Source organism: Sphaerodactylus townsendi, linkage group LG12 (genome assembly GCF_021028975.2).
Source record: "Sphaerodactylus townsendi isolate TG3544 linkage group LG12, MPM_Stown_v2.3, whole genome shotgun sequence".
NCBI classification, from domain to species: Eukaryota; Metazoa; Chordata; class Lepidosauria; order Squamata; family Sphaerodactylidae; genus Sphaerodactylus; species Sphaerodactylus townsendi.
In genome coordinates, this window is record NC_059436.1 from 839,664 (window position 1) to 866,029 (window position 26,366).

Consider the following 26,366-nt stretch of genomic DNA (forward strand, 5'->3'; position numbering starts at 1 on the left):
CTGTGACAATGCAAGACAATGAGGGAATATTGGAAATTGATTCATGCAATAGTGCAAGTATGAAAGTAAAATTTGAAATGACCCTTGAAATGACCCTTTATTAGGGTTAAGTAATAACAAAAGGGTAAAACATAACAATGTTTGTTCCCAGGATTTGCTCGGCCAAAAACTGGAAGCTAAAGACAACGTCTGCTGTAGAAGAGTGGTTAGAAAATATTTGGAACATTGTTGAACTAGATAAATGGACTTAAGAGAAGACTCCTTGGAAAAGCTTAATGTGACTTGGACTTCTTTTATGAATTACTTATCAGAAGAGTTTAAAGTAAAATTGTCAACAGTAATAAGAACGAAAGAATATATAAATAATAAGACAATATGCTAAATAATACTATGTTAAAGAAGTTACAAGTTAAAGGAATGTTTAAAGAAAATTGTTATAGTCAAAAACAATTAACAGGTAAAATGTTCTGCAGGGGAATATATAAAATCTAGATTTATGCATTTGAGTTCAGAGATGGAAGTCAATGGAAAGGTGTGGTTTTTTTTGTTCTTGTTGTGTTGAATGTTTCCAATTTGAATTTGGACTGTTCTATACTGTTTATGTCATTCTGGAGTCAGGGTTTTTTTTAATCAGATTTGTGGACCGAAATTGGCACTGTTTTGAAACATGTCTATGTGTTTTTGTTTATTGAAATTTCTAATAAAGCGTTAATTTTTAAAAATATTACCCAACATTTATGTATTCAGTCTAGATGGTAATATGCAGTGACTCTTACTGTACTTACTCAAAAGAAAGATTGTCATCTCTAAAAATGTTGTATAGAAAAATGGGTTTTAGTACTGGACATAATGGTAACTTGTATACAGATTTTACGACACTTCCTTTTTGATGTCATACCTATAAAACAAAAATTTAGCCTTGAATTTGTGCAAATACAGTGTGTGTTAACGGTTAGTTGCATTGGAAGGTAAAGATTATTCATGGGATAGGGAACTCTAGCTATAAATACAACAGCAAATTAAACACAGGTTTGAATCTGATCAGCTTAAATGTTAAGGGTCAGACTGGGTTCAGCTTATTCTTTGAGTCTGGCTGCACTAAAGAACTTAATGTGGTTTCAAGTTCTGCTTTAGCTTGTAGCCCTTGCTAAATATTATGACAAGCTATTGTCTGAGGATTGTTTGAAGAATTGGCTTTTAACAAGCATCTGATTACTAGGTCTCTTCTGTAGGTGCTACATGTAGCTTTCCGCTTCTTTTTTATTTGTAACTTGTTCCACATTGTAAGATCCAAGATAAAAAAATTAAATGTGGAACAAAAGAGAAACACTACAACAGAAAAACATGCCCCATTCTTCCAAATAAAAAGTATGCTTTCAAATCCAGTATGGGTGTTGACTAAGACAATGAAGCAAGTCTAAAAGGAACAAAAAACCTTTTTGGAGTTATGTTGAGCATACGGCTAGCTGTTAAGAAGGAGGGGAAACTCAGCCCTTTTATTGCCTTTTTGCCCTAAAGGAGAAAGTTGCTGAGAAGAGGATAGTAGAAAAAAAATCTGGGAAATATAAATTTCACCCTACATCCTATTTTCAGTTTCCCTGTCAATGCAGTTGGCGGTAAAATGATCTCGATATTCAGTTTACAACAAAACTACAGGTGGCATGAGACACGACAGGGCAATGGGCCCCATTAAGGGTGAGGAAAGAAAGTTTCAGCAGGCATATTCAGGTGCGTATCCTCAAAACCTACCCCCCTCAAAATAAACAACATCAATATACAACCTTCCCCCCTCCTGTTTCCATATGCTTGAAAGGGCCAGCCTGTTGCTTGTGGAGGGTGTCCCATTAAAAAACACACACATCAACAATGCAAACCTTGCCCTAATATTGATTTTCTGGTAGTGGCTTTCAGAGGTTCTACTTAGTTACAGTAACTGCTTTCAGTCTTCTTCACATCAACATACTAAACTATTATTTTTTTCAGCTCTTCTGTTCTGAAAAGGGCAAGTGAGTCTTCAAATGGATGTTTACCTGAGAACTCTGGGGAGGGGGGGGGAGGGGAACCACTGAAAATTCTGATCTGAAGCATGTTCTTTTTGAGTGTCTGGGGGAGTATTACATTTAAAACCTGTTGCCCCACTGGCAGAAGTGCTGCTGCTGGTGGTGCGGGAGGAGGAACTGATGCTGATGTCACCATGAGCCATTCTATAGTTCCCTTTCCTCACCAGTCTCTAAGAGTGGGAGAGGCAGAAAGAGAGATGGCAGGAGCCCTTGGATTCATGCCTGCTGCAGGCAAAGTCTGGGGGTCACACTGGGCTATCTCACCAGCCCTGGACCCAAAGAGCTGCACCATACTTAGAAGCTGTAGACTCTGCAAGCTGTGTGAGGGCTGGCTGCACTGGCAAACCTGGGAGCCGTGTGGAGTCCAGGGAACTCCACAGTACCAGGGGACTCTGAGAGGCATACATAACCTTGAAGCAGCTGTAGTGGTGGCTGGGATCCCTCCTGATCTCAGCCACAATGGCAGCAGTCACCAGGAGCCACACCAAGCTGTTTAGCGCGAACTGCGAACTCTGCCAGATCAGTCTGGGGCCTGGCCACAGTGGCATGCTCCAAGAGCTGTGTAGGGTCCAGCCACAGTGGTGGTAGATTATGGGAGCGGCAGTGATGGGGAACCACATGGGCCTGAGCAAGCAAGTGTGGGGATTCCCCCCTGCAAGTATTGTGGGCCTACTTATATATTCTAATAGCGAAGTCAGCCAAATCCAGTGATTGGAACTTGGAACAAACACGACAGATCTTTCTAGAAACCTGAAAAGCACCCCAGGTTTGCAGCTGTACAACAGCAGCCACCATTTGAAAGTCGGTGTTGTTTAGTGGTGAGAGCTTCATGCTAGGGTCTGGGAGTCTCAGATTCTGATCATTAGTTTGCCATGGAAGGCCACTAAATGGTGAAGGGCTGGTCATATACTTTCACCCATCCTATCTCACAGGGTTGTTGTGAGGGAGAAGAGGAGAGTGATGTAAGAGCCTTTAATCCCCACAGTGGAGAGAGGTGCATATATAAAAAGAAAATAAATCATAAATATAGCTGAAATGGGAGGAAGAGAAAAGGTACATTGGTGAATGGCTGAAGTGAGATGAGGCAGAGAAAGGGGGAAAATGTATGGGGGTTGCCAGAAGGAAGAAATAATGTGGGAAGGGAAAGTGATATGCCTCCCAGGAAAGAGGAAATAGTGGGGGAGAGAGAAGTGAGATACCCCCTACAAGCCCTTGTAGGTTTCCACTTGCCTTTTCTAGTTCACTCATACATAGTGTTCAATTAATATTTAGAATTCACCGCATGACTTGCATGTTTGAGTTATATATGCAGGTGAAGCATTTGCAGAGTGAATTTTCATATTTAATACCATGTCAGAAGCACCTTAACCACTGTTAAGTGGAGTCAGTTCACACGTTCATCCTGGAAATAGAGAAAATACTGAATGTTTGCGCACTTGTGAGCTGAGCCAAAATTGGAAAAGGCTGCCTGCAGCTGCTAGTAGCGTTAAGTCAAGCTGCAGGTTTGAGATCTCTTCATTAAATTTGAAAGAGGGGGAGGAGGCTGTGTAGGCTTAATATTATTTTAGGTCTCCATGGAAGGTGAAGCAATCCACACAGTTACTGCCGAAGTCTTCTCATAAAGAAAAAAGCTGCTTAGACTTTATTAAAGCTGAGCCTGGTGGTCAAGAAGAGAGCATGAGAGTAGCCCTTCTGGATCAGGTCAAGAGTCCATCTAATCATGCTAGCTGCGTAACCATTATGTGGCTTTCTGAAAGTCCAGGAACAGGGCACGAAGCCAGAAGTTTCCCCCCACTGGTAGTCCCCACCAACTGGTCTGAAGCCTGTGAACAAATGCTTGCACTTGTAAGAATGGTTGAGCTCTTACTTTGAGAACTGTGGTGTAAGAAAAGTAAAGATTTCTTGTAGCTCGTGCTTTGGTGAACGGGAAATAGTTGGGCATAGTAATGCCCATAGTAGTGGGCATATCTTATTGGTATGGACTTGAGCGTATCACATTGTGTATCTTCCTTGCTTCCCCATCTGGAGAATAGGCACAACATTTCTCATATGGATTGATTTAATGAGTGAGAACTGGGGCAATCGGATGAAAGACTTCTATAAAGAAAAGGCGAGCTTGTAATACACTGTATTCAGTGCTGCTAGTATATGTATTGCCAAAATCTACCTTCCTCTTCAAGAGGCTTTTATCTCTTTTTTCATAACTGAAATGGGTTTGCCCACATTTCCATTTTTTAACAAGATTCACAATGTTTTGAACTTGGATAGTCACTCATGGCAGAATATAAACTGGGAATGTATGTGGAAGAAAAAAATCTCAGAATATGGGAAGGGGGTTGATTTGTACTAGCTGTTCTATGTGATTGCTTGCAATACTTTTTTTTCCTGCAAAGAACAACCATCTGTTCAAGAAGCAGCTGTAGTTTCCTCATTTGTACATCTAGGAATAGTTTTGAAAAGACCTAATTGCTTCAAAGGCTTTAGAAATCATGGATTCTGCAGTTGGTAATCCACCTGTTACTATTTTGATAATAGGTGACTGGAGCAGAATTCAAGCAGAGGAGTTTGACAAACACATATTTTAACACAAAAATAAGGAGTTATACACACACAAAAAGAGATATCTTGATGATAGCAGTTATTTCTTGTTCAGTGCTATGACACACAACAAGAAATCTGGGGCATTCCTTTATAAAACAAGTTTCATTTTCCTTGACATATCAGTATATTCCAAATGAAGTGACACGTTATGTGGATGTTCCAGTATTCTTTTCCCCATTTCTTTTCTTAACCTATAGAGTTTGGGCCAAGCTTCATTTGAACAGAAGAACAATAAACAGAGTATTTCTTCTAAAATCACATGCATGCTTCTGCCCAGTTCCTTTTTTATCTGTAGGAGCGAAAGATATTATTTCCTTCTATTTTTTACCACAGGTAAGAAGATGATTTTGAATTGCAAAACAGGGAGCAGAAAAGATAGACAGTTTTTTTTCCCCTCAGATGTAGCCTGGTTAAGTTTGCTTGGGTTTTTTTGTTTTTAATGCAGAGGAAAGGATAACACAATTCTGTGAGAAAGGTAGTTGGCATTTGGCAGTGAAAGATGGTGATTCACTTGTCTGCATAACAACATATCAGCTACTCTTCAAATATAAGAGTCCTGCACATTTGCTGTAGGATTACACCTGAATTTCAAGGATGCAATTTTGGTGCAATTCTATATTTTATTGGGGCAACTTGGTCAGATTTCTTTCATACCTGGTTCATTTTCAAGTGTCTGTTCTTTCAAGGGAAGAATTTTAAGTAACGATATATGAGTTGGTATCAAATACTGACATCAGGTTAGCTATGCTAAAAGTAAACAATCCATAAAAATTCAGACACTCAGACCCTGAATAAATAACTATGAAAATGGTAAGACTGAAAACCGTAAGAATGAGTGCCAATAACATTACCATAAGTATGGTCTGTTGGAAGTAGGTGTGTATGAGAGAAATATGTCTGTGCTATATAAATAAGAAACACTTCTATTACAGTTAAAAATGTAGGAGTGTTTGTTGGTATTGCACAGTCAGATATAAACATGAATTGGAATATAATGTGATAGAAATGGATATGTTATGGACTGTATGGTAGATACTGAAATGTTTGATACATCTTGTTGGTGTAATATCTGTGGAAACTAACAGATGTTTTCAAAATGCTAAACTGAAGTTCCTATCAGATTTCTAAGACAAATTTTCTTCAGTGGAAACATAAAGTAAACTCTCTGTTTTTGTTTTTTGTCCCATGTCCATGCAGACTTTAAATTCACGCAACAAACCATGCTTTGTCATTACAAAAGCGAATCTAGGGGTTTGTGCATGGTGTGTCTTCACTTTACATACAGATAAAAAAGAATCACAGCAAATCATGCAGTCTTACATGAATCTGCAGCAAATCATGCAGTCTTACATGAATCACAAACTGTGGTTTCTTCTCTTACCTAGAAACTGATTTGGAAGGAAGAGAACAAACTGTAGTTCACATGTTAGGTAAAATGAACTGTGAATTGTTATCAAAGTGGAAGTGAATGATTTCCTAGCCACAAGAGGAGGGTAGAGGAAGTGAAAGCATGCAAGCCAGATCATCTCCAGGGCTTATTTCCCATGATTACAGAGCATTTTGTGTGCGCATGAGCTGTGCCTGGGTGTCTAATTTTTTAGACTATGCATTGTACCACCAGAATATATTTTTTAATTTGTACACTGCTCAAACTACAGCACACAGTGGGCAGACATTATTATGCCTAATGTCTACAACAAACTGAAAGAATATACTGTGGCTATACAGATGCATAGCCTTGTTTGGAGTGGCAACACAATATGAGGATAGCTGTGGAAACAGAACCATTAGCGTCCTCAGCTTTTGATTAAGAAAAACCAAGTGAAAAATTCTGATTTTACAAAACTGACTCATACAGCTAATGGTGCAAACTGGACAAATTTGAATTTCTTTGTTTTGCTTGCATTTCTATAGTAAACTGCTCAGTGCAACACATATAAAACAATATTTCTGTTGTGCATAAATAGATTTTTAAAAAATTTGAACACTTCCTTCTAATCACAGAATTGGGGGATAAAAAAATTAAGCCTTGTATTACATAGATATGCATGCCATCTGTCTGTCTCCTCAGCAGTGTTTTCCTCTGCTGAGGGGGAGGGGAAGTGATTTTTGCACCCTGAGAGAAATAGTTGTCGGATTAGTAATTGGAGGAAGAAATATTATATCCTCTATAGGCATGCAAACGCGGGTGTGCTTCATGTAGATGAACTGTGAGCCCAGTCAGTGAGAATAGTAGGAGAGGATCTCTGCCTAGTATAGAAAAAAAATTGTTTACAAAATTTGTATCCTGCCAAGATGGTTAACAACTTAAAACATAAATGATAAAATCCCACTTTAAAACCATTAAAATACATGTTGCAGGGAGGCAGGGACCCTTGTGAAAAAAACTAGCAGGCCAGACAATTCTCCCATCAGCAGAGAGCACTAAATGTAGGTGACATTCCTCGTTCAACTGGGAGCTGGGCTGAAGGGATGCAAGTTGCTTTGCTTTCATCTCCCTTTAGGCCTTTATTTTCTTAATGGGGCAGCTCTTTGAAAGCAGTCGCATTGGCTTAGTAGGCAGCTATTGGGTCCTAGCAGATGCACTGTGCCATTGGGGAAACATTCTTGGCACCAAATCTGCATTTTGTCACAGTTAGTATAATGGAGTGGCTTCACGTTACTGTGTAATCCTTAATCCTGCATGGTTTTTTTCTTCTACATATTATCCGCAAGGTTGCAGTGTAGAGGGAAATCGGCGGCGGGGGGGGGGGGGGGGGGGCGGGGATAATTCTTTCCCTTTTGCCTGGTTTTCCTGCTGCAGTGGATTAAACAGCTTGGATTGGCAATTTTGATGGGAAAGTAAGATGGAGAAGAGTAGCGGAATACCCTTGTCTTCCCAAATTTTCAGGTTCAATCGACAGAAGAATTAAATGGGGGGAGGTGTAAAGGATCCTTGAATTTCATGTAATAGCATATCCTCACTATCATCCATGAATGTTGTGAAACCCAACAAGAAATATGGGAAATGTTTCCAAAAGGCTTGTCCCAGGGATATCTCGACATTCAGGCTGAAGCTACACCAGGAGCAAAGCTCCATTATTCTTTCCTTCATCTTTTTCTATACATATAAGCATATTTATGAAATATAGGAAAATCATCTCACTGTAAATCATCTCACTTGTTGGGTTAAAAGTAATGAATGAGTTCAATAAACTGCCACCCAAAAAACCCACAGTATGTTCAACAGAAGGGGAGAGGGTGCAAATGAAGTCACCCACAATAAGACTAGCAGTCATAGACTGTATAATTTGTGAATTTACTAAGTCTACTATATACTTGTGGGACTGTATTTCAGTAGTGCCCCAGTCGACCTTCAAGTATTGAGTATATAATGTATACACACAGACTCTACTCAACAGGTGTTACAGGTTGACATCACTTTTGGGGATGGGCATGGAGAAGAGGATTATATTGTCAGGTGAGTTGGAGGGAGACCAAAGGACTGGTGCAACAGACATATCTATTTATTTAAAACATTTATTAACTGCAGAGGCGGAGATACCAGGGGTCGGGGGTGCATGTTGCACCGGGTACACGCCTGGGGCAAAAAATCCCTCCCCCACCGGTGCCTCCCACCACCACACACTTACCTTTGTGAAACAGTTCAGGCTGGAGAAACGGCCTGTTCCCTTCAGGATGAAAATGGCCTGGTGGGAACTACACTTCCCAGAAGACCTTGCGAGCACCAGGGTCTCATGGTAAATGTAGTTCCCACCAGGCTGTTTTCAGCCTGAAGGGAACAGGCCGCTTCTCCAGTCTGCACTAAGGTAAGGGGGGGCAGAGAGTATGCGCAGAGGCCCCCCCGGAAAACACAGAATGAGCACCGGGTGCACCCTCTCCCAGCTACACCTCTGATTAGCTGCCTTTTTACGTTGCAGAACTTGTGGCTTATAAGATAAATAAAACAACAGTTATACAACACACAGAAGACAACAGTTTAAAATCTCAATTATGACTGCTGATAAATAAAAACTAAATCAGTCAAATGCTGTCCTAAATAAAACTGTGTCCAACTGCCCTCTGAAGACTCCACACAACGTTTAAATAAGGGTGGGGGTGAAGGGAGGACTGATGCTTGTTTACAGGAGACTTTTCTCTAGAAGGGGATAAAGAAAAAGTATTAAATTCATTTTTGTTAAATCCAGGTTATTAATGGTCTGACCGCCTTTCTGTGTAGGCCAGTTTGTTAGTGATCGTGTATAGTTAGGAAGTAAAGTGCACCTTTGAGATTCATCTCTCAGGTGCAGGGAAGAATACATTTTAAGAAGTGGAAGATGCATCTGAAACTTACGCTTAGATACCTGGCTTCCTCATCTCCTAGAACTTTTACTGGAAAGTTGAAATTTGATCTAGAATTTGAAATGTTTATTCAGCTCTCTGAAGTACTGTTTCCTTAAAATAAATTTTGTTGCACGCTTCTGAAAACATGATTTATGCCTAGGAATTGATAACCCTAGCCTAGACTGTCTTCATACTAATTTTCATATTAACTAGAAATACATATTTTTATGTTTCTTCAAGCCAGCCTAGATCAAAATAGTTTTCAATGCATTCCTCCCTGCCAAGCATCCTTTTTCCCCCCTGATCAGTTTAAAGAGTCCATTCTAAAATCTGATTACAGGTGAGTTGTCCTACTCTGAACAACTCAGTGTTTATCTCTTCTTTTTCTGTTTCTCTCTAGCTGTTCCATTCCCTCCCACGCAGCGGCTAACCCTGAAGGAAGTTTTTGAGGATGGGAAACCCAGGTTAGAAGTATTAAAGAACCACTTGGTAAAAGAAGGGCGCCTGGAAGAGGATGCAGCGCTGAAGATAATCAATGACGGAGCTGCCATTCTGAGGCATGAGAAGACAATGATTGAAGTAGAGGCTCCAATCACAGGTCAGAGGGTGCTTTTTTGTCATTGTTTTGCATTCTGAGGCCATGACTAGAACACCAAGCTTCCAAAACCAAGAGATTTCCTGTTGCACATTTTTTTAGCTCAGGATTTGAAAATTTGGAAATTTAGAATGCAGAAACTGCATATATTGGAAAAATGTACCTGGAGACAAAGTCATACTCCCTGTCAGATCTATGTATGGTCTTAGCATGTAATCCTAACTTTTTTTTCTTGCTGATCTTCTTCCCCTAGTGTGTGGTGACATTCACGGGCAGTTCTTTGACCTTATGAAGTTGTTTGAAGTTGGAGGATCACCCAATAACACTCGCTACCTCTTCCTGGGCGACTACGTGGACAGAGGCTACTTCAGTATAGAGGTGACGATTCAACTGAGCCTTTGGGGGTTAGCGTGTTAAAGTCTGGATTATGCCTGTGGGACTTCTGCCCCTTGTACCGCTTTGAAAGGATGGTTTGGTTCTTAAATGTCAAAGGTTCCATCAACAAGCCTTCTAGAAAAGAAAAGAACCAATAGATATTATTTTAGATAAACTAAGAATCATGAGAGAGAGAGGTTAGATAGTAGCACTGGACAGCATGGTTTCAAATCTGCTAGTCTCGTTCTGAAAGCTACCCATCTATTCTGTTGTGAATGAAAATCTGATGCATCAGTTCATAAAAGTTAGAAAACATCAGACTGAAGGTGATCATTTATTTGTTTGCCTGTTTTGTATGTCATAGATCATACAGCCCTGAATAAATTATACTCACTTCCAATGTAATACAAATATAGTATATCGTACATAAGCAAAATTAATCTTTATCTTGTGCATTTTCATCCTTGGGTATCTTTTTGAATTCTGACACCCCCCCCATTAAATTAATCTGAGCTTGGATGTAGCTTATGACTTGTCCAAACATCTCCGTGCTCTTTCAGTCCTACAAGCTGATCAAGGCAGTCAGGATTGACTGTAAACTGTGCTAGTGCAGCCTGAGAAAAATGAATGATTAAGTGGAGCTGGCACAGAGAAAACATTGCTTCATCAGCACATCTATCTAAATAAATATATTCACTTATTTATTCACATGAGACATGGTGATACTCTTGCATCCTGCTTTGATCACCGGCAACACAAAGGGTTTCACTGAAATCTATGTTAAGTGGCGCTAGCTGGTTCTGATTGGAGTTTGAAATTGTGTGAAGGTTTTTGTAAATTCTCTGAAATGTGGAAACTTGAATGGGAAATGGCCAAAGATTTGGAGTTATGCTATTTCATTCATCTCATCTATTTCATTCATCTCAGATGTTAACCAAAGATCCAAGTGAGTTCTTCTGTCTCAACCTACTTCTCTCTCCCTCTCCCTTGCTCTTGCCCTCTCTCTCTTGCTTTCACTTTCTCTGTATCATCTCTTTTCTGTTGTGTTGTGGAGAGGGAAAGGAGGAGGAAAACATTTGGAATTCTGCACAGGAACATTTCAGATCAATTTTGCAGCATGAAAGTATACAAAATTAAATACGATTATGACTATATCAGTAGCTTCTATTGTAGCTTCTATTCTATTGTATCGTCCCAGTGCCGAAGAAGCCTTCCATCAAGGAACTGAATGACTACAGACCGGTTGCTCTAACATCTGTAGTTATGAAAACTTTTGAAAGGCTAGTGATGTACCATTTGAAAACCATCACGGATCCACTGTTGGACCCCTTGCAATTTGCATACCGAGCAAACAGATCGACAGACGATGCTGTTAATATGGCTTTGCACTATATCCTACAGCATCTTGAATCGCCAAAGACCTATGCAAGGGTCCTCTTTGTTGACTTTAGTTCAGCATTCAATACTATCAGACCGGACATTCTTCTAACCAAACTTAAATCAGCTAGCAGTACTCTGAGGCATATTTTGTAAGTGGATCACAAGCTTTCCTAACAGGATAGGAAACAGCCCAGAGTGAAGCTAGGAAAAATTACCATCAGACACCTCGTAAATATGAGGCACAGGGGCCCCCCAAGGCTGTGTATCTTTCACCCACTTCTCTCTCTCTCTGGTACTGTACCAATACCGACTGCATCTCAAAGCGCATCCATCTGTTAAAATACTTGAAATTTGCAGATGATAATATCAGTGATTGGTCTCATTCGAGACAACTTGATGAAACCGCATACAGGTGACGGGAGGTTGAAACAATCTAGCCTCGGTGGTGCCACTCGGAACAATCTAGAGACTGGAGACACACTTAAAAGAGCCGTGAGAAATGGTGGGTAGATTTCCAGGGAGAAACCCTCCCATCCTACCTCCCTCTCACAATACTAGACAACACAGTATCAATAGTAGGAGACCTTTAAATTTCTAGGCTCCATCATAGTCCTTCGCCCATGACCTCAAAATGAGTGGTCACCTAATATCAAAAATGTCATCAAAAAAAAAGCACAACAAAGAATCGTTCTTTTCATGCGCACAACCTCCAGGAAGCTCCAAAACTGCCCAAGGAGCTGCTGATACAGTTCTACATGAGGAATCCATTGAGTCTCCGTCATCTGCACCCTCTCTATAACTGTGTGGTTTGGTTCTGCAAACTCCAACAAGATCGGGACACAGACTTTCAGAGGAGATAATCAGAACTGCCAAGAAAAAAAACAATTGCTGCTAACCTGCCTTCCATTGAGGGGACCTGTATACTGCACGTGGTCAAAAGGGCTGTGGAAAAAAAAAAATATTTACTTGACCCTCAAGCATCCCTGGACATAAACTGTTTCAACTCTTACCCTCTAAACGCCGCCACAGGAGGCACTGCACACCAAGACAACTAGACATAAGAACAGTTTTTCCCTGAGATGCCATCACTCTGTTAAACAAATGTAATTCCCTCGATAATGTTAAACTATTTATTATATAATTGCTATATTATATAATTACTGCACTACTTTTTCTTTTCATCATTCCTATTACCCATCTCACCTCCCCACTTATGACTGTAAAGGACTACTTAGCCTGTGCTGACATTTTATATTTTTACATTTTATTTTATTTTTATTTTATTTTATGGATTTTACATTTTATGTTTCTCATTACTACTGATTTGTTTCCCTGATTGTTTACTAGACCTATATGGACTAATCATTAAGTGCTGTAACATCTTATGATTCTTTTGACAAATGTATTTTTCTTTTATGTACACTGAGAGCATATGCACCGGAGACAAATTCCTTGTGTGTCCAATCACACTTGGCCAATAAAGATTCTATTCTATTCTATTCTATTCTATTCTATTCTATTCTATTCTATTCTATTCTATTCTATTTTCTAGACTTCAAGTTTCTGCTCTTAAAAACTGACTTCTGTAAGAGAGTGAAGCCAGATATGTGATTTCAGGAGAAACTGTCGTGGGTTTTACAGTTTTTTGGTTTGCAAAACAGACGTTTAGTTTATGAAGATGGATGTTGTGTCTGTTGTCAGGTTTTATTATATTTATTTAGAACATGCTTGTATGGTGTAGTGGCTGTCGGATTAGTATCTGAGAGTCTGGGGTCTGAATCATCACTTCTGCCATGGAAACTTGCTGAGTGACTTTGGGCAGTCACAATCTATCAGCCTAACCTACCTAACAGGGTTATTGTAAGGAAAAAACAGAGGGGAGAAGCATGTAAGTCACTTCAGGCCCACTGGAGATAATTGTGGGGTATAAATGAATTAAATGAGTACAAATAAATAAATGTTCTGTCTTTCCCTGAACATAGACTTAAGGTGGCTGTCAATCAGTTTAGTAAAATAATAATCCCCTCCTCCCAAGAAAAACATATACACTGCCTGTGTTAATGTTCTTAACTAAAAGCCCTGTAAAGTGAAAGCCCTGACAGATAAAAACAGCTTTGCTTTTTCTCCTGAACATCTACAAAGCTCTTCTTGCATCCTCCAGTAGCTCATTCAACAAGGTGAGTAGAAGAATGACAGGAAAAAGTACAGACTGTGACAGAGAATGAGCATACAATTTGAGCAGAGATTTTGTTCCTGTCCTGTGTTGCGTGCTGATAAAAGCATCCATGTGTATATTTATGGGGCCATGGGAGCAAGTTCGTGACTCGGTGGCAGAGCATTTGCGTTGCATGCAGAAGGTCCCAGGTTCCATTTCAGGCATTCTCCTGTTGATAGGATCGGATAGCAGGCGATGTGAAAGACCTGTACATGAGACCCTGAAGAGCTGCTGTCAGTCAGAGCATGCAATACTTACCTTGATAGGCTGATGGCCTGACTCAATGATAGGATGCGTCATGTGTTCCTACTTCGGGGTGTGTGTGTGTGTGTGTTTATGTAATAACGATTTGGGGGAGGTTCTTGCTGAGGATCACAGGAGATAGTCAGATATCATTGTCCACATCTGGCATTTGCTAAACTATTTTTTCCTTGCCCTTGGGGATAAAAAGGGATGGGGTGTGCATAGGGGGCTTCTCAAATGCTTCCACTCCTCAGGCCGTTTCCGCACGGAGGCGGAAGCGGCCGGGTCATGCGAACGGTCCCAGAAACAGCCGGGATGACCTGGCATGTCCCCGGGCCTCCGGCACATCGCCGAGGCCTGAGGACACGCCCCCCCGGCCCTACGCACCTGCTCCAGCACGGCAGCAGCTTCAAGCTGGCGTTTCCGGAAAAGTGCGCTTCCCAGCGCACTCTGGAAACGCCGGCTTCGCTCCGGTCGGGCAGTGCGAGGGTGGCGCGGCTGCGATGCAGCCGTGCCCCCTGTGCGAATGGCGGCCTGGGGACAGCGTTTTTGCCGTCCCCAGGCCGCCATATTCCGCCCGTGCAGAAACGGCCTCAGTTTGTTTTCATCTTAACAGTGATGAGTGCAGAATACATTAAAAGGTCTGCACCTAGGATGCCATTTGCTGTGGCTTGTGTTTCTTTGCAAAACGTCTCTCTAGACCAGGGGTAGGGAACCTTTAACACTCAAAGAGCCATTTGGACCCGTTTTCCACGGGAAAAGAAAACACTTGGAGCCGCAAATAATTTTTGACATTTAAAATAAAGATAACATTGTATATACTCCACTTATTCTGAGTGGAGTATTCTGATTGTATTTACTCCACTTATTCTGAGAAGCGCGTGGATGCACCCGCCCTGCTGCCTGCAGGGCGGGCAAGGATGGGGCCAGTGGCTCAGCTCGTGGAGCCGCAGTGCAAGGGCACCTTTATTTTGATTCTCTGTACCCAAGATGAGAAGGGGTGTCAGGGAATCAAAATAAAGAGGTGTGCATCTTGTGCACAGATCATGAAGATCTAGATGACAGCACCTGTCAGCCAGAGTCAGTTGGCAAAAGCCTGGTGTAACTGAATCAAACCAGTCTGATCTGGTGCTGTGGCCTTCAATGTGATTGGGCAGTGTTTGTATAATAGTAGAGCACTATCTGTGCACATCAGCTGTTAGGGTTATATGTTTGCTGCGAAGCATGCTGCCGGATTGTTCTCTGATATTCACTTGTATATAGCTTGCACCTGTGAGTAAAATCCTTCTTTGAAGTGAAGCTACTGTGTGGTGGAGTTATTTGTCTGCTGTGCCAAGCCGTCTTCAACTGCACTTATCTTGTCTGGTAACGCACCTTTCCGCTGAGAAAACGCACACTCTGTCAGAAGAGCTGCTGCATGCGGCTCTCGAGCCACAGGTTCCCTACCCCTGCTCTAGACAAAGCAGTGCTGAGAATTGGCCCCCGTCTTAGTGGTAGAGGGCCTGCTTTGCATTCAGAAAATCCCAAATTCAGTCTCTGGCCAGGTAGCAGGTGATGTGAAAGATCTACTTGAGATAGTGGATTGCCATTTCCAGTCATAGTAGGCAATATTAAACTTGATAGACTAGTAACCTGGTTCAGTGAGTACGATTTGAATGGAAAGAACTGGTCAGTGTTAACTATCCTGGGTGATAGCTTTCTGTATAGTTGTTGGTTAAATTGAGCCAGCATACTGTCTTCATGTAAACTGGTGAGAGGAGGGGATAAGGAATTGTCTTCTAAGTAAATGTTGTGAACTCTTTAAAGGACTATCTTTGCATACAACAGAGTTGACCAGTAAAGGCTTCCTTTCCCCCTCAAGAACTCCTGACATCAATCCTTTGTTTTCAAAAGGTAGTGAAATAGATATGGAAAGCCAAAAGAAATGCACCAGTTCTAGAAGAATAAGAATAAAATGAAGTACAAACACACATTTGTGGAAGTCACAGGAAGAAGGAGCTTAAATAATCCAGGGAAGGATTTAAGAGGGTGTTCATTGGGACACTAATGACATATTGCAATACAGCAGCTTTCTGCTCCTTATATTGCAAAGCTTTCTGTTTAGTATAAAGAAATGTAGCCATATTAGTCCATTGTAACAGAAACAACAATGTCTTGTAGCACCTTAAAGACTAACATTTATTGCAGCGTAACCTTTCATGGGCTGATCTATAAAAGTTTATGCCACAATGAATGTGTTCACATTTAGGTGCTCCAGAATGCTCTGTTGTATATATTCTGTCTGAGCTGAAGAAAGTTACTAGACAAGATGACATACTACAGGCTGGGTTTCTGAACATGGAGCCAGGGGCTGTTTTGGTGATAGTTCAAGAGACAGTGTGGCAAATACGTGAGGGCGAAAAATATGCCATTGGCTTGGATACAGCCAGTTTACTTTCTCAATCTAAGCCAATTTCCCTTCTTATTACATCTCCTTTTCTATGTTGTTTTTGTCCATACAGATCCCATGATCCCCAGCATAGCCTTTTTGATGGTCCAGTGGGACCTTTTTCTCCCCTTTTCATCTGTGGAAAAATGGTTGGATCCAACCCACTGTGTGTTTTGGTTTTTGCCTGCTTATTTTTTTTTCCATCTCATCTATTTCTCAGTTTGGGAAAGATTGTGTTCCACCTGTATTAAGTGGGAGGGGGTGACTAGCTCATTGAAGCCATGATTCACCAGGTGTTTGTGTTGGACAGTTTTAGTTTCTGGTTCAAGTATCAGCAGCCAAGGATGGGGCAACTGTCCTTGCCTTATAAGAATCTGTTCTATTTGGGGAGGTGAGGTGTCACTAATCAACGTAGGCCCATTCCGCACCAGCCCCTGCAGCAGCTGCACACCAATGATGCCAGTGTGGCCCCAGGGCCGTTTGCACGCTGAGGTGCAAGCGGCCCCAGAGCAGCTGCAGCTTACAGAGGCGCCTCCATTTTGTTTCCCCACACTTACCTTCTCTTTGCACGGCGATGGCTGAGAAACGCTGTTTCCCAAAAGCCTCACTCATTGTGCGAGGCAGGAAAACAATGTTTCCCCACTGCTTTCGGGGGGGGGGGGCACAATGCTGCCTCGATGTAGAGGCAGCAGTTGTGTGAACAGTTCCCCTGGAACTGTGTTTTTACCGTTCCAGGGGTGCTGTTTTTGGCCCTTGCGGAGTGGGCCATAGTGCAGCATCCTGTTACCTTGTACTGGTTAAAAAATAATTCTACAATTTAAGCATGTGCAAAACTTGTCTAAAAATGACACTGTGGTTGGACTTCCCTCAGTACTCCTTCTGGCGTTTTGCCTGAGAGGCCTCCAGATTCATTTCTGAATTTTGCTTCAGGCAAATCCTGGACAACCTAGGAAGGTGGAGAATCACTGTAAACCTTCACTCTACGCCCTACCCCCAGTTGTGATTCTTTCAGCAAAACCCTCTTGTCTTCCCTTGAAGTTCCTTGGTAGTTCTGCCAGAAAAGGAATGCCAGATTCATTTCAGATTTTATTGAAGGTAAAATTTCAGTAGTGACACTTTGACATTTTTTAAATAAAAGTTAAAATTCTCAAGATTCAAAGAACTGTAGGTTTCACAAAGGTTCCCTGGAGGAGCTTTGTATGTTTCCCACCTCTGCTTTCCTTATGGGCAGGTCAGGAGGATAGATTAAAAAGGAGCTTGGGGGCAGGGGGAGAAAATAGTGCTGAGATCCTTGAAGTGCCACTCGGAAAAAAAATTGTGATGTGGTGTAAGAGAATTAGTCCAACTTATTATAGGGTTGTGCTGTAACAAAACTGGCATTTCCAATCTGGGAAGTTGCTTGGAATCACCATCTTTTGTATGCTGCCAGCATGGAGCCCTTTCATGCTATTCTTGATCCCCTTTCCCTCGAACTCCACAATGGAGAGAGAGCCATGATATGTTCTTTTTTTCCCTACTGAGCAGGCATTCATCTTTCACGAAGCAGGGTGGGCTTTGATTAGTACATGCGGGGGCTGCTCCAAATGTCACTGATAAAACAGAATTGAGAAGCTTTGCCTTGCTTGAGCGCTGTGGAGATATATATGCCTTGCTTCCTTGTACCATGAAGCATTTCTGTATGCATTGAAACATTTCTGCAAGAGTATGTTTCTGTAAGCTTAGACGCCCGAAAAGTGTATTGGCAAAGATTATAGCCCCCCAATTTTTGGTTTCTGACAGGGCTTGTGATCAGTGTAGGACAAAATATACTCAGCATTAGTTTGTATATTTAAAAAATAAATAAACCGCTACTATATTCTTTTATATGGAAGAATTCACTTTGATTGTCATGGCCTCTTATCTGAGAGTTTCAGGAGTTTCTTTCTATATTTGGTTTCCACTGTTGCTCCTTCAGTATTTCACAGAGGGGGGAAATGCTCGCATCTATAGGGTTTGGAATCACAGGATGAGCCTGCGCATCTGGGTTGGGGGTATTAGGGAGCATCTGCCACAGTAGTTGATGTTAATGACTTTCTAACGGAATGGAATAGGAGGTAATTTTTCTAATTGCATCCTAATGGATGCAGCCAGGAAATAGGATGCTTAGCTTGTGCGGGGAGGGGGTTACAACTAGTGTTAATATTGTTAGCACAAAGGGTAGTTACCTACATTGACATGTACATTTCTGTTAGGGTGTTATGATCCCAATAACTGAGTTTTCACTTGGGAGATTCAGATTCAAATTCACATCAGCCATGAGGCTTGTGTAAGGTCACTGAGTATTACTCTGCTTAGCCTTGACTCAAGAAGTGGTTGGGAAAATAAAATGGGGCCTCAGCATATACATAAAATGCCTGAGTATGCAGTACTGTGCCCTAATCTTTTCCCCCTATCCATTCATTATACAGAAACTATTTTTTTACCCAGAACTTGATTATCCAGAACACTCAGTTAACTGGCACAACCCAGAGAACTAGCTCCATTCTCTAAACCCAGCATGCCTTACATTATCACATGCACATGTACCCCACTCTCAGTTCAACAGCCAGCTTGTTGCCTTTAACCATTGCTAGACTTCTTATGGCAGACATTGCCAGCTGACATCATCCTTAGGTGCCTTCTTTCTCCTCAGCCTGTCAGGAGCCAGCTTTTTACTGTTGGATATTGGTCAAGATTTGCCTATCAAACAGTTACTCCTAGCCAGACTTACCCACTCTTTGGCCAATTATGCACAATGTGTTTGCTGCATGGCAAGGGGTGAATGTCTGCTGTGGCAAGATTTCTTGTATGGACATATTTATTCAAGCCCCGCTTTCACTTTTTATTCTCTCTGCGTCAAGCAGAGAGAATCCTTGGAGCAAGTATCAGTTGGGGTGATAGATGTGACTGAATTGGTCCTCTCCTTGCCCACAACCATGTTAAAGGGTAGAAAACCTGTGTCTGGGCTGTGCTACTTCAAACTGCAGATTCAGCCTCATATGACCAAATGTTCTTCCACCTTGAAAGCTAGCATCTTGGGGGTAAACGTAGACTAGAACCTGTCTTTGCTGACATTCTAGTTTTCTAAAGACTGAAGTGGTCCAGCCAAGAAGCCAAGAACTATACCATATTAGACAAGATTCGCGAACAAGTCTGTCTCAGGTTTTTATGTAGTACTTTTAAGCCTGGGAACATTTGGGCTAAAGTTGCTGTGCATGGGTGAATGTTTAACCTTACATACTCATTCTTCAATCAGTTGCTGGTATTTTCTCCCTCTGCCCCCTCATTGAAGTGAATAACAACTTGTGGGATGCAACAGAAGTCTGGAAAATCATGGCTGGGAGAGGTTTTTAATTCCCACACATACTTCATAGCCCTGAGTGGAATTGAAGGTGGGAAGGGATGGGATAACTGCTGCTTACTAAAACCCAAGGAAACCACTAGTTTGATGCTTAGTACGTGGCTTTAAGATGAACAATGTATTTACTATAATTTGTACATTGGGTGAAATGAAAATCCTGGTCTGTAGTTAAGTGTCATCAATCTAAGTTGTTATAATTTTCAAGAAAAGGCTATAATGTTTAAGATTAGATAGGACTGCCTTTCTACTCTGTCTAATGAAGTGGGTTGAGAGGATTACAGCATAGACCCTGGGTACCCTATATACAAGACTTTTCCAGGAACATTTTGTCTGTGTAATGATGCCTCAGAAGTGAGTATTGTATTCTCATTTCTGCTTTTTTTATTGGACTCCCTTCATTTATACCTTGCCAGTCTCCTCATTGGGGACCCAAAGTGGTTTGCCTCATTCTCTTCTCCATTTTATCCTCATTACAACCCTGGGAGTTGGTCGGTGAGACTGAGAGTATATGCCTGGCTTAAAGTCAGCCAGTGAGGTTCCATCCCAGGGTGAAGGTTCATACTTGGGCCTCCCAGATTTTAGTTGAATACTCTAAATGATATATCACACTGACTGTTTTGGATGCATCCAGAAATAATATTTGGTAAATTAATAGATGTTTACCATGATGGTTGTAGATTTTTCAGATGACATGAACAATCCCGTGCTTTTCAGTGTACTTACAGTGGATTCAGACAACTCATTTGCTTTCCTTTGAGAGCAGTTCTTGTGCTTGTTCTATCTTGTTGTGAAGACAGCTTTTTGGTCTTGTGAATAATTCAGTGCATGTTTTGATGAAACAATGAACAAAGGTTCCACTTGAAATGAATCTGTTGGGGATATGTATATATATAAAATCACTGCCGCATCCATGGATGAAACCAAGGGAACTTGAATTCCAACTGAGGACAGTTACATGAATTAAGTTTTTGACATAATAGATGTGTCACTATTCTGCTTTCAGTATTAATATCTATGCTAAAGTTAGGGCATACCTATTTTATTTCCTTTGGAATGAGTTAAATGCTACAGGTACGCACATCCAGCTAAATGCTAATCTTAATTTGCAATGGGGTGATCTTTGTAGCAAAACATAACTTGAATTAAATCCTTTTTATAACAAGGTTTTACTCTCACTCAGAATGTATAATATAAAAATGTTGGCGGACTTGTTTTTTCCCATCCTAAACTCCCTGCATCAGGTTTTATCATATGCTGCCTTCACTCACTCTCTCTCTCTCTCTCTCTCTTTCTTGTAGTGTGTTCTGTATTTATGGAGTTTAAAGATAAACCATCCCAAAACACTTTTCCTACTCCGAGGGAACCATGAGTGCAGGCACCTCACAGAATACTTCACCTTTAAACAGGAATGTAAGTCTGGGGCACCATGCCTGCAGGGGTGAGGAGGAAAGACTGTGTATGTTACTGTGATCGTATGTCCTTGCCCTTCTTCAGCATGCACGGAAGTGCCATTTAAATCCCTTTAGGGAGAGGGAGACTGCTAGTGCTGTTTCTGTCTCCCTGACAGTTGATTCCCTGCAAGCCGCCCCTCCCACCCCCATCAGCTTAGAGACCCAACACCCTGTAATTACTGCCAAGAGTTTTCAAATCTAGATTGTGCAGCTGGTATCAGAAATGGAAGGACTTCCCCCTCTAATGTGGGTTCCTGAGTGAATTCTTTCCTCCCAATAACTTCGGGTATATGTGTGTAAACATTAGATTTATCAACTTATAAACTGAGTGAAGAGGGTGTAAGGAGAAAGACCTGCATCAATCTGTTTCAAATGCAGTTGCTAAAATCATTTGTAATGTTGCTATTGTTTCCTTTTTTTTGCACTAGCTCCTTGACTCTTTACACTTAAAACTATCCCCATCTCTCCTGTGCCTCTTTTCAGTTCTTCATCAGCTCATCCACATTCTGCTTTAAGCCTCTTTAATCGTGCTATTCTCTATGCTTGCAACAGACAGGTGTTGCTCCCCAGCCCTCAATTATTACCTTGGTACATGAGCTCATCTGTGAGACTATTTGAACTTTCCTTGTGTCATCCACTCCCATCTTGCAGTAGCTTCTATAAAAGTAAGTGGGAAGAATCTGCTGGCAGGTTGGCCATCCGCTCCTATTTGAGAGCTCCTTGGTTTGTTTCTCACTCTTCCATTGCCTATTGAGTCGTTGTGCCTTTTGGCTCCTAAGTTTCTTTCAGTCCAGTTATTCTGTACACATTCTGTCCTGGCAGTGAGACTGTAACAGTCAAAATTATGGTCCCTATGTGGACTAGAGACTCTACAATTTGAAACTCATCTTCTCACCCGTGCTCTGGAAATAAGTGTTATTCTGATTTCAGTCTTTCAAAAGCTTAATACTTAAAACAGTGCTATATTTATAAAATTACAGTTCTGTAGCAGGAAGGTGCAAGGCCACAAACCTTGAGTTTCCCCTGGTTGATTGGTATTCCATTTTCATTATTTTTCTGCAGTAAGAGCAAACATCAAAACATCCTATGTCTGTGAACTCTGCAGGTTATCAGTGCCTTTATTTTCAGAGCTTCAGTTGTTTATTCTCTTTTCCTTTCATAATTCTTTTACTCTGCAAAAGCAAAAAATATATATGCAGTTTTCCTGTTCCCTTTTAGCAGTGCTTGTGATCTTCATATGTCCGCTAGCTTAGCTTTTGGCAAGGGCTGCTTTTCACAGCAATTTTAAAGATGCTCATACACCCACATCAGATGAGTCATGAAAAGGCAGCACGACATGTATTATACATATCTAGCTTCAAGAAGAGACCTGTGAAATTTAGAATGGTTTCCGGAGGCTGGCCATATGCAAGTTCTGTCTGCAAGGAAATTTAGCGGGAGTTTTTCAAACTGTGCTCCTAGGTAGCTTGTCGGGTCCCTTTCACTAAGAATATCCATAATGGCTGGCAGTCTTCATTAAAGAATAATCTGCCCACTAATATTGACCTTTCCATTTAATTTGTTGCTGCAGCGGAGCAGTGGGTGTATTTTTAAGGATACACTCTCAGTTCGCGCAAATCAGCAGAAAGATCAGCGCCCTACACAGACTGATTCCGTACCTTAGTGTCCCCTGCACAGGGGTCCTACAAGAAATGTGCTAGGATTCTTCAACAAGCAGGTCTGTGTAGAACAATATTAAGGCTAGTAGGCTTGTAAATACCTGTCTTAAGGAGGGGGGGAGTACTCTATTAATTTTATTTAAAACATTTTAAAAATTTCTGTCCTGCCTTTCACCACAAGTAGATTCCAGTTTTCTGGAAGCCCTCTGTGTAATTGTGCTTGTCATCAGGTTTATTGACTTGGGGGAGGGGGGGCTGTGTGGAAGGTTGGGCCCTCCAGTGAGTATCTGCAGTGTCACATCCTTTTTCTCATTTCTGCTTCCTGCAGGTCGAATTAAGTACTCAGAGCGGGTATATGATGCATGCATGGATACATTTGACTGTCTTCCTCTTGCTGCCCTTTTGAACCAGCAATTTCTGTGTGTACATGGAGGGCTGTCTCCAGAAATCACATGTCTTGATGACATTAGGAAAGTAAGTGGTCTCACCTTTGTGTCTGTCCACCCCCATCCCCCTGATATCTCAGCTGTTGTGTGGGTTTAATGCCAGAAGGATGAAGCCAAGATCATGCCTGTTAAAGGTAAATTGTATGCATGTGCAGCAACAATCTAGATTGGGGCTGGGCAGGAAGGAAAGGGAGTGTTTAACCCCTCAACCTCATTTACTTTTGCTGACCAGGCTATTACTAGCATTTCAATGAAAGAATGGTTTCTAAAGGACACATTTTTAAAATTCTAATAGCATGAAGGAAGCCAAACTTCATCGAGCGAAACTAAAAGGGTTTCCTTCCCAATGTGGATGTAGTTGCACGTGCACAATTTGCCTTCTCCAGATGGATAGAGATTTGTGATCTTTCATGTGAATGTCCTTAGTTGTGGACTTAGTTGGCCTCATTCCAGTCATTTGCCATTACAGGGGGGTTTCTAGGTATTAACACTGGTTTTGTGAAGGCTTGTCTAAGTAACTGGCAAAGTATGATATGCAGTGGATTTCTACTGTGCATTTTCTTCCTGTTAAAAGTCAAAATTGTAATGGCTGTGGCACTATTAAGCAAGATCATGCTCTCCTTCCTAAAAGTCCATTACTGGCAATTCACATCTTGAGGTGTGAGTATAAATTATATATGAATGGGGTTGGAGGTAGGTAGCCATGGCCATACATGCAAACTTTGGGCATTGTTATCTTTTCCCAGAAATCCTGGAGCCATCAGTATTAGTTTCAGGGGACCATCAACAGGCAAAGTGAAATCTCTACTTATCAAGCACTCTCTGGTTTATTTCAGTTAATCATCAGACTACCACTGCTGCTTTATGTTGTGGCCATAATAGGTGTTTAGTGTGTTCATGTGTGTACATCACATAGATAAAGCATAGTCAGAATTGGTACTTTCAGTATAAAACTCACTAGCACAGTGAAAGCTACAGAATATAATTGAATTTCAAAATATAATTGAAGTTTCAGTTTTCAAACAGATGGAAGCAGTGGTGTTTAGCATGTGGAATGTTTTAAGGTCAAGATTCCCGGGTTGTATGCTTTCGTTGCCTCAGGAAAATGCTGTGAAACAGTTGTTCGAAGCCGTTTTTGCAGCTTGTTCCTTATAGCCTCTGAATACAAAGAATCCCAAAGGTCTTCGTGCAATTATCTTGTGGTGTGTGTGTGCCTTCTAGTTAGACAGGTTTAAGGAGCCTCCAGCTTTTGGTCCAATGTGTGACCTGCTGTGGTCTGATCCATCAGAGGATTATGGCAGTGAGAAGACGCTGGAACATTTTACCCACAACACTGTTCGAGGTTGCTCCTATTTCTACAGGTGAGAAATGTTTCAGAGGGCCAAGTAAGAACGTTCATGAAATGAAAAAGAAATAGTGTGAAGTCCAAGCTGCTGTATTGTATCCTATCCATATCTAGTGTGTAGTACGATAGGTTTTTTTCACAGACAAGTGAGTGTGCGCTTGACCTGTGACTGTTTCTCTCTGGAAAGTACAGCTTCCTTACTATGAATTCCCTGTGGATTTTTCTTTCTAAAAATTGCAAGACTTCAAATGCTGTTTATTGCCTCCTGAGGTATTTACAGGATCCTGGAACTTATAGGACTGTTAAAGCAAATTTACTTGGGAAAACTTGAAAGTTGCCAAATGTAGCTTGTATTCAATTCCTTTGTGCTGCACTAGTCCCTGTGATCTGTGGGTGCTTATTGGAGTGAGTCATGAGCAAAACGGCCAGTTCCATAGATGTCAATTTAATTTGTAAATGCTTGGCACTCCTAAATAATATTCCGTCATTGTTCTCATAATTCATACCAGTTGTTGACTTAAAAGAAGTGAAAGGGATGGGCATGGCATGGTGCAACTGTTTTCAGCTTCTCTGACCTGGAGACCCACCTTTTACCACCCATGCAGCAGCATGAGACCAGCTGAGCTGCAACCACAGTCACATGACTTCAGTAACATCCTATTGCATTATCTATTGGATATCCCATCTTGTTGTTTGTGTTGACTTGCTCTGTGTAATCTGCCTTGATCAAGTCCCAATGAGAATAGGCAAACTATAAATAACATGAATAAATAAAATAACATGAAAGAAAGAAGAAGAGTACTTGAGGTTACTGGCAGATGAAGGGCTAAGAATAAAAGAAGGCAAAGAAGAGATTTTATTACAGGGAAGTCTCTGAAGCTGTCTCTGCAAACAAAAACCTTCTTCTGAGCTTAGTATAATCTTGCTTTTTTGGGCACACATGCAAAGAGGGGAGGGGAGGGCAGCGCCCTTTTTCTCTATAGATGCACGCTAGCAGTGTCGGTTCTATAAAGCACCAAAAATAATGGTGCTTGTGACCCAGCAAGTGAGCTCCGTGATCCTAACCCATAGACTAAGGACCACTGGTGTAGTGGATAAAATATTGAACGTGACTGTGTTCAACTTCCCAGTTAGGCATAAGAATCACAGCGTGATCCTGAATCAATTGCTGTATCTCAACGTAATCTATCTTGTGTAGTAGTTGTGAGAGTAAATCAAGATGACTGCTTGCATACCTAGAGCCCCTCAGGAGGATGGGATTCAAAAGTGGTGATTGTGAAACAAACTAATGTTGTGTTAAAATACTCTTTTTCAGTTATCCTGCGATTTGTGAATTTTTGCAAAATAATAATTTGTTATCTGTGATCCGAGCACATGAAGCCCAGGATGCCGGGTAGGTTATTAGTGACTGGCCTGCTTTTAACCACTTTGTTAGGCTTTTGTGTTGTATGTTTTGCACAAACCATCTGCCTATCTTGCATTACTCTTTGCAGATACCGAATGTACAGGAAGAGCCAAACTACAGGTTTTCCATCCCTAATCACAATCTTTTCTGCACCAAATTATCTAGATGTCTATAACAACAAGGGTAAGACTTTGGTTCAGTAATTTGAATGCTACTAATAATCCTCCCTTTCATTTTTCTTGATAGGAGCTTTTGCTTCCTTAAAACAGGGACATGTTTTTTGGCTGTCCTTTTCCCTAGGAATTTTGGACCCCAACATATCTGCAGAGCCACCCTTATTCTGTCATATCAGGGTATAAGGCATCTGCTGGGGCCATCTGCCCTTCTTCGTTTATTTTTTTGCTTCCTTTATTTTTTTGCCTCTCTCCACCCCGACTGCCACACTTTTTCTCACCAGGATTG

The 26,366-nt window shown here is 41.3% G+C and overlaps 1 protein-coding gene across 4 annotated transcripts in view; it reads left to right on the plus strand.

Moving 5' to 3' along the window:
• The window catches only part of PPP3CC (protein phosphatase 3 catalytic subunit gamma), an 80,783-nt gene that overhangs the window by 25,976 nt on the left and 28,441 nt on the right, over positions 1 to 26,366 (plus strand). For all 4 annotated transcript variants that reach the window (XM_048513598.1, XM_048513601.1, XM_048513600.1 and 1 more), the window contains exons 2-8: positions 9,385 to 9,582; positions 9,833 to 9,957; positions 20,898 to 21,009; positions 23,037 to 23,182; positions 24,376 to 24,515; positions 25,815 to 25,892; positions 25,993 to 26,087. In XM_048513598.1, the coding sequence (XP_048369555.1) occupies positions 9,385 to 9,582; positions 9,833 to 9,957; positions 20,898 to 21,009; positions 23,037 to 23,182; positions 24,376 to 24,515; positions 25,815 to 25,892; positions 25,993 to 26,087 (894 nt within the window). The remainder of the gene's footprint in view (positions 1 to 9,384; positions 9,583 to 9,832; positions 9,958 to 20,897; positions 21,010 to 23,036; positions 23,183 to 24,375; positions 24,516 to 25,814; positions 25,893 to 25,992; positions 26,088 to 26,366) is intronic.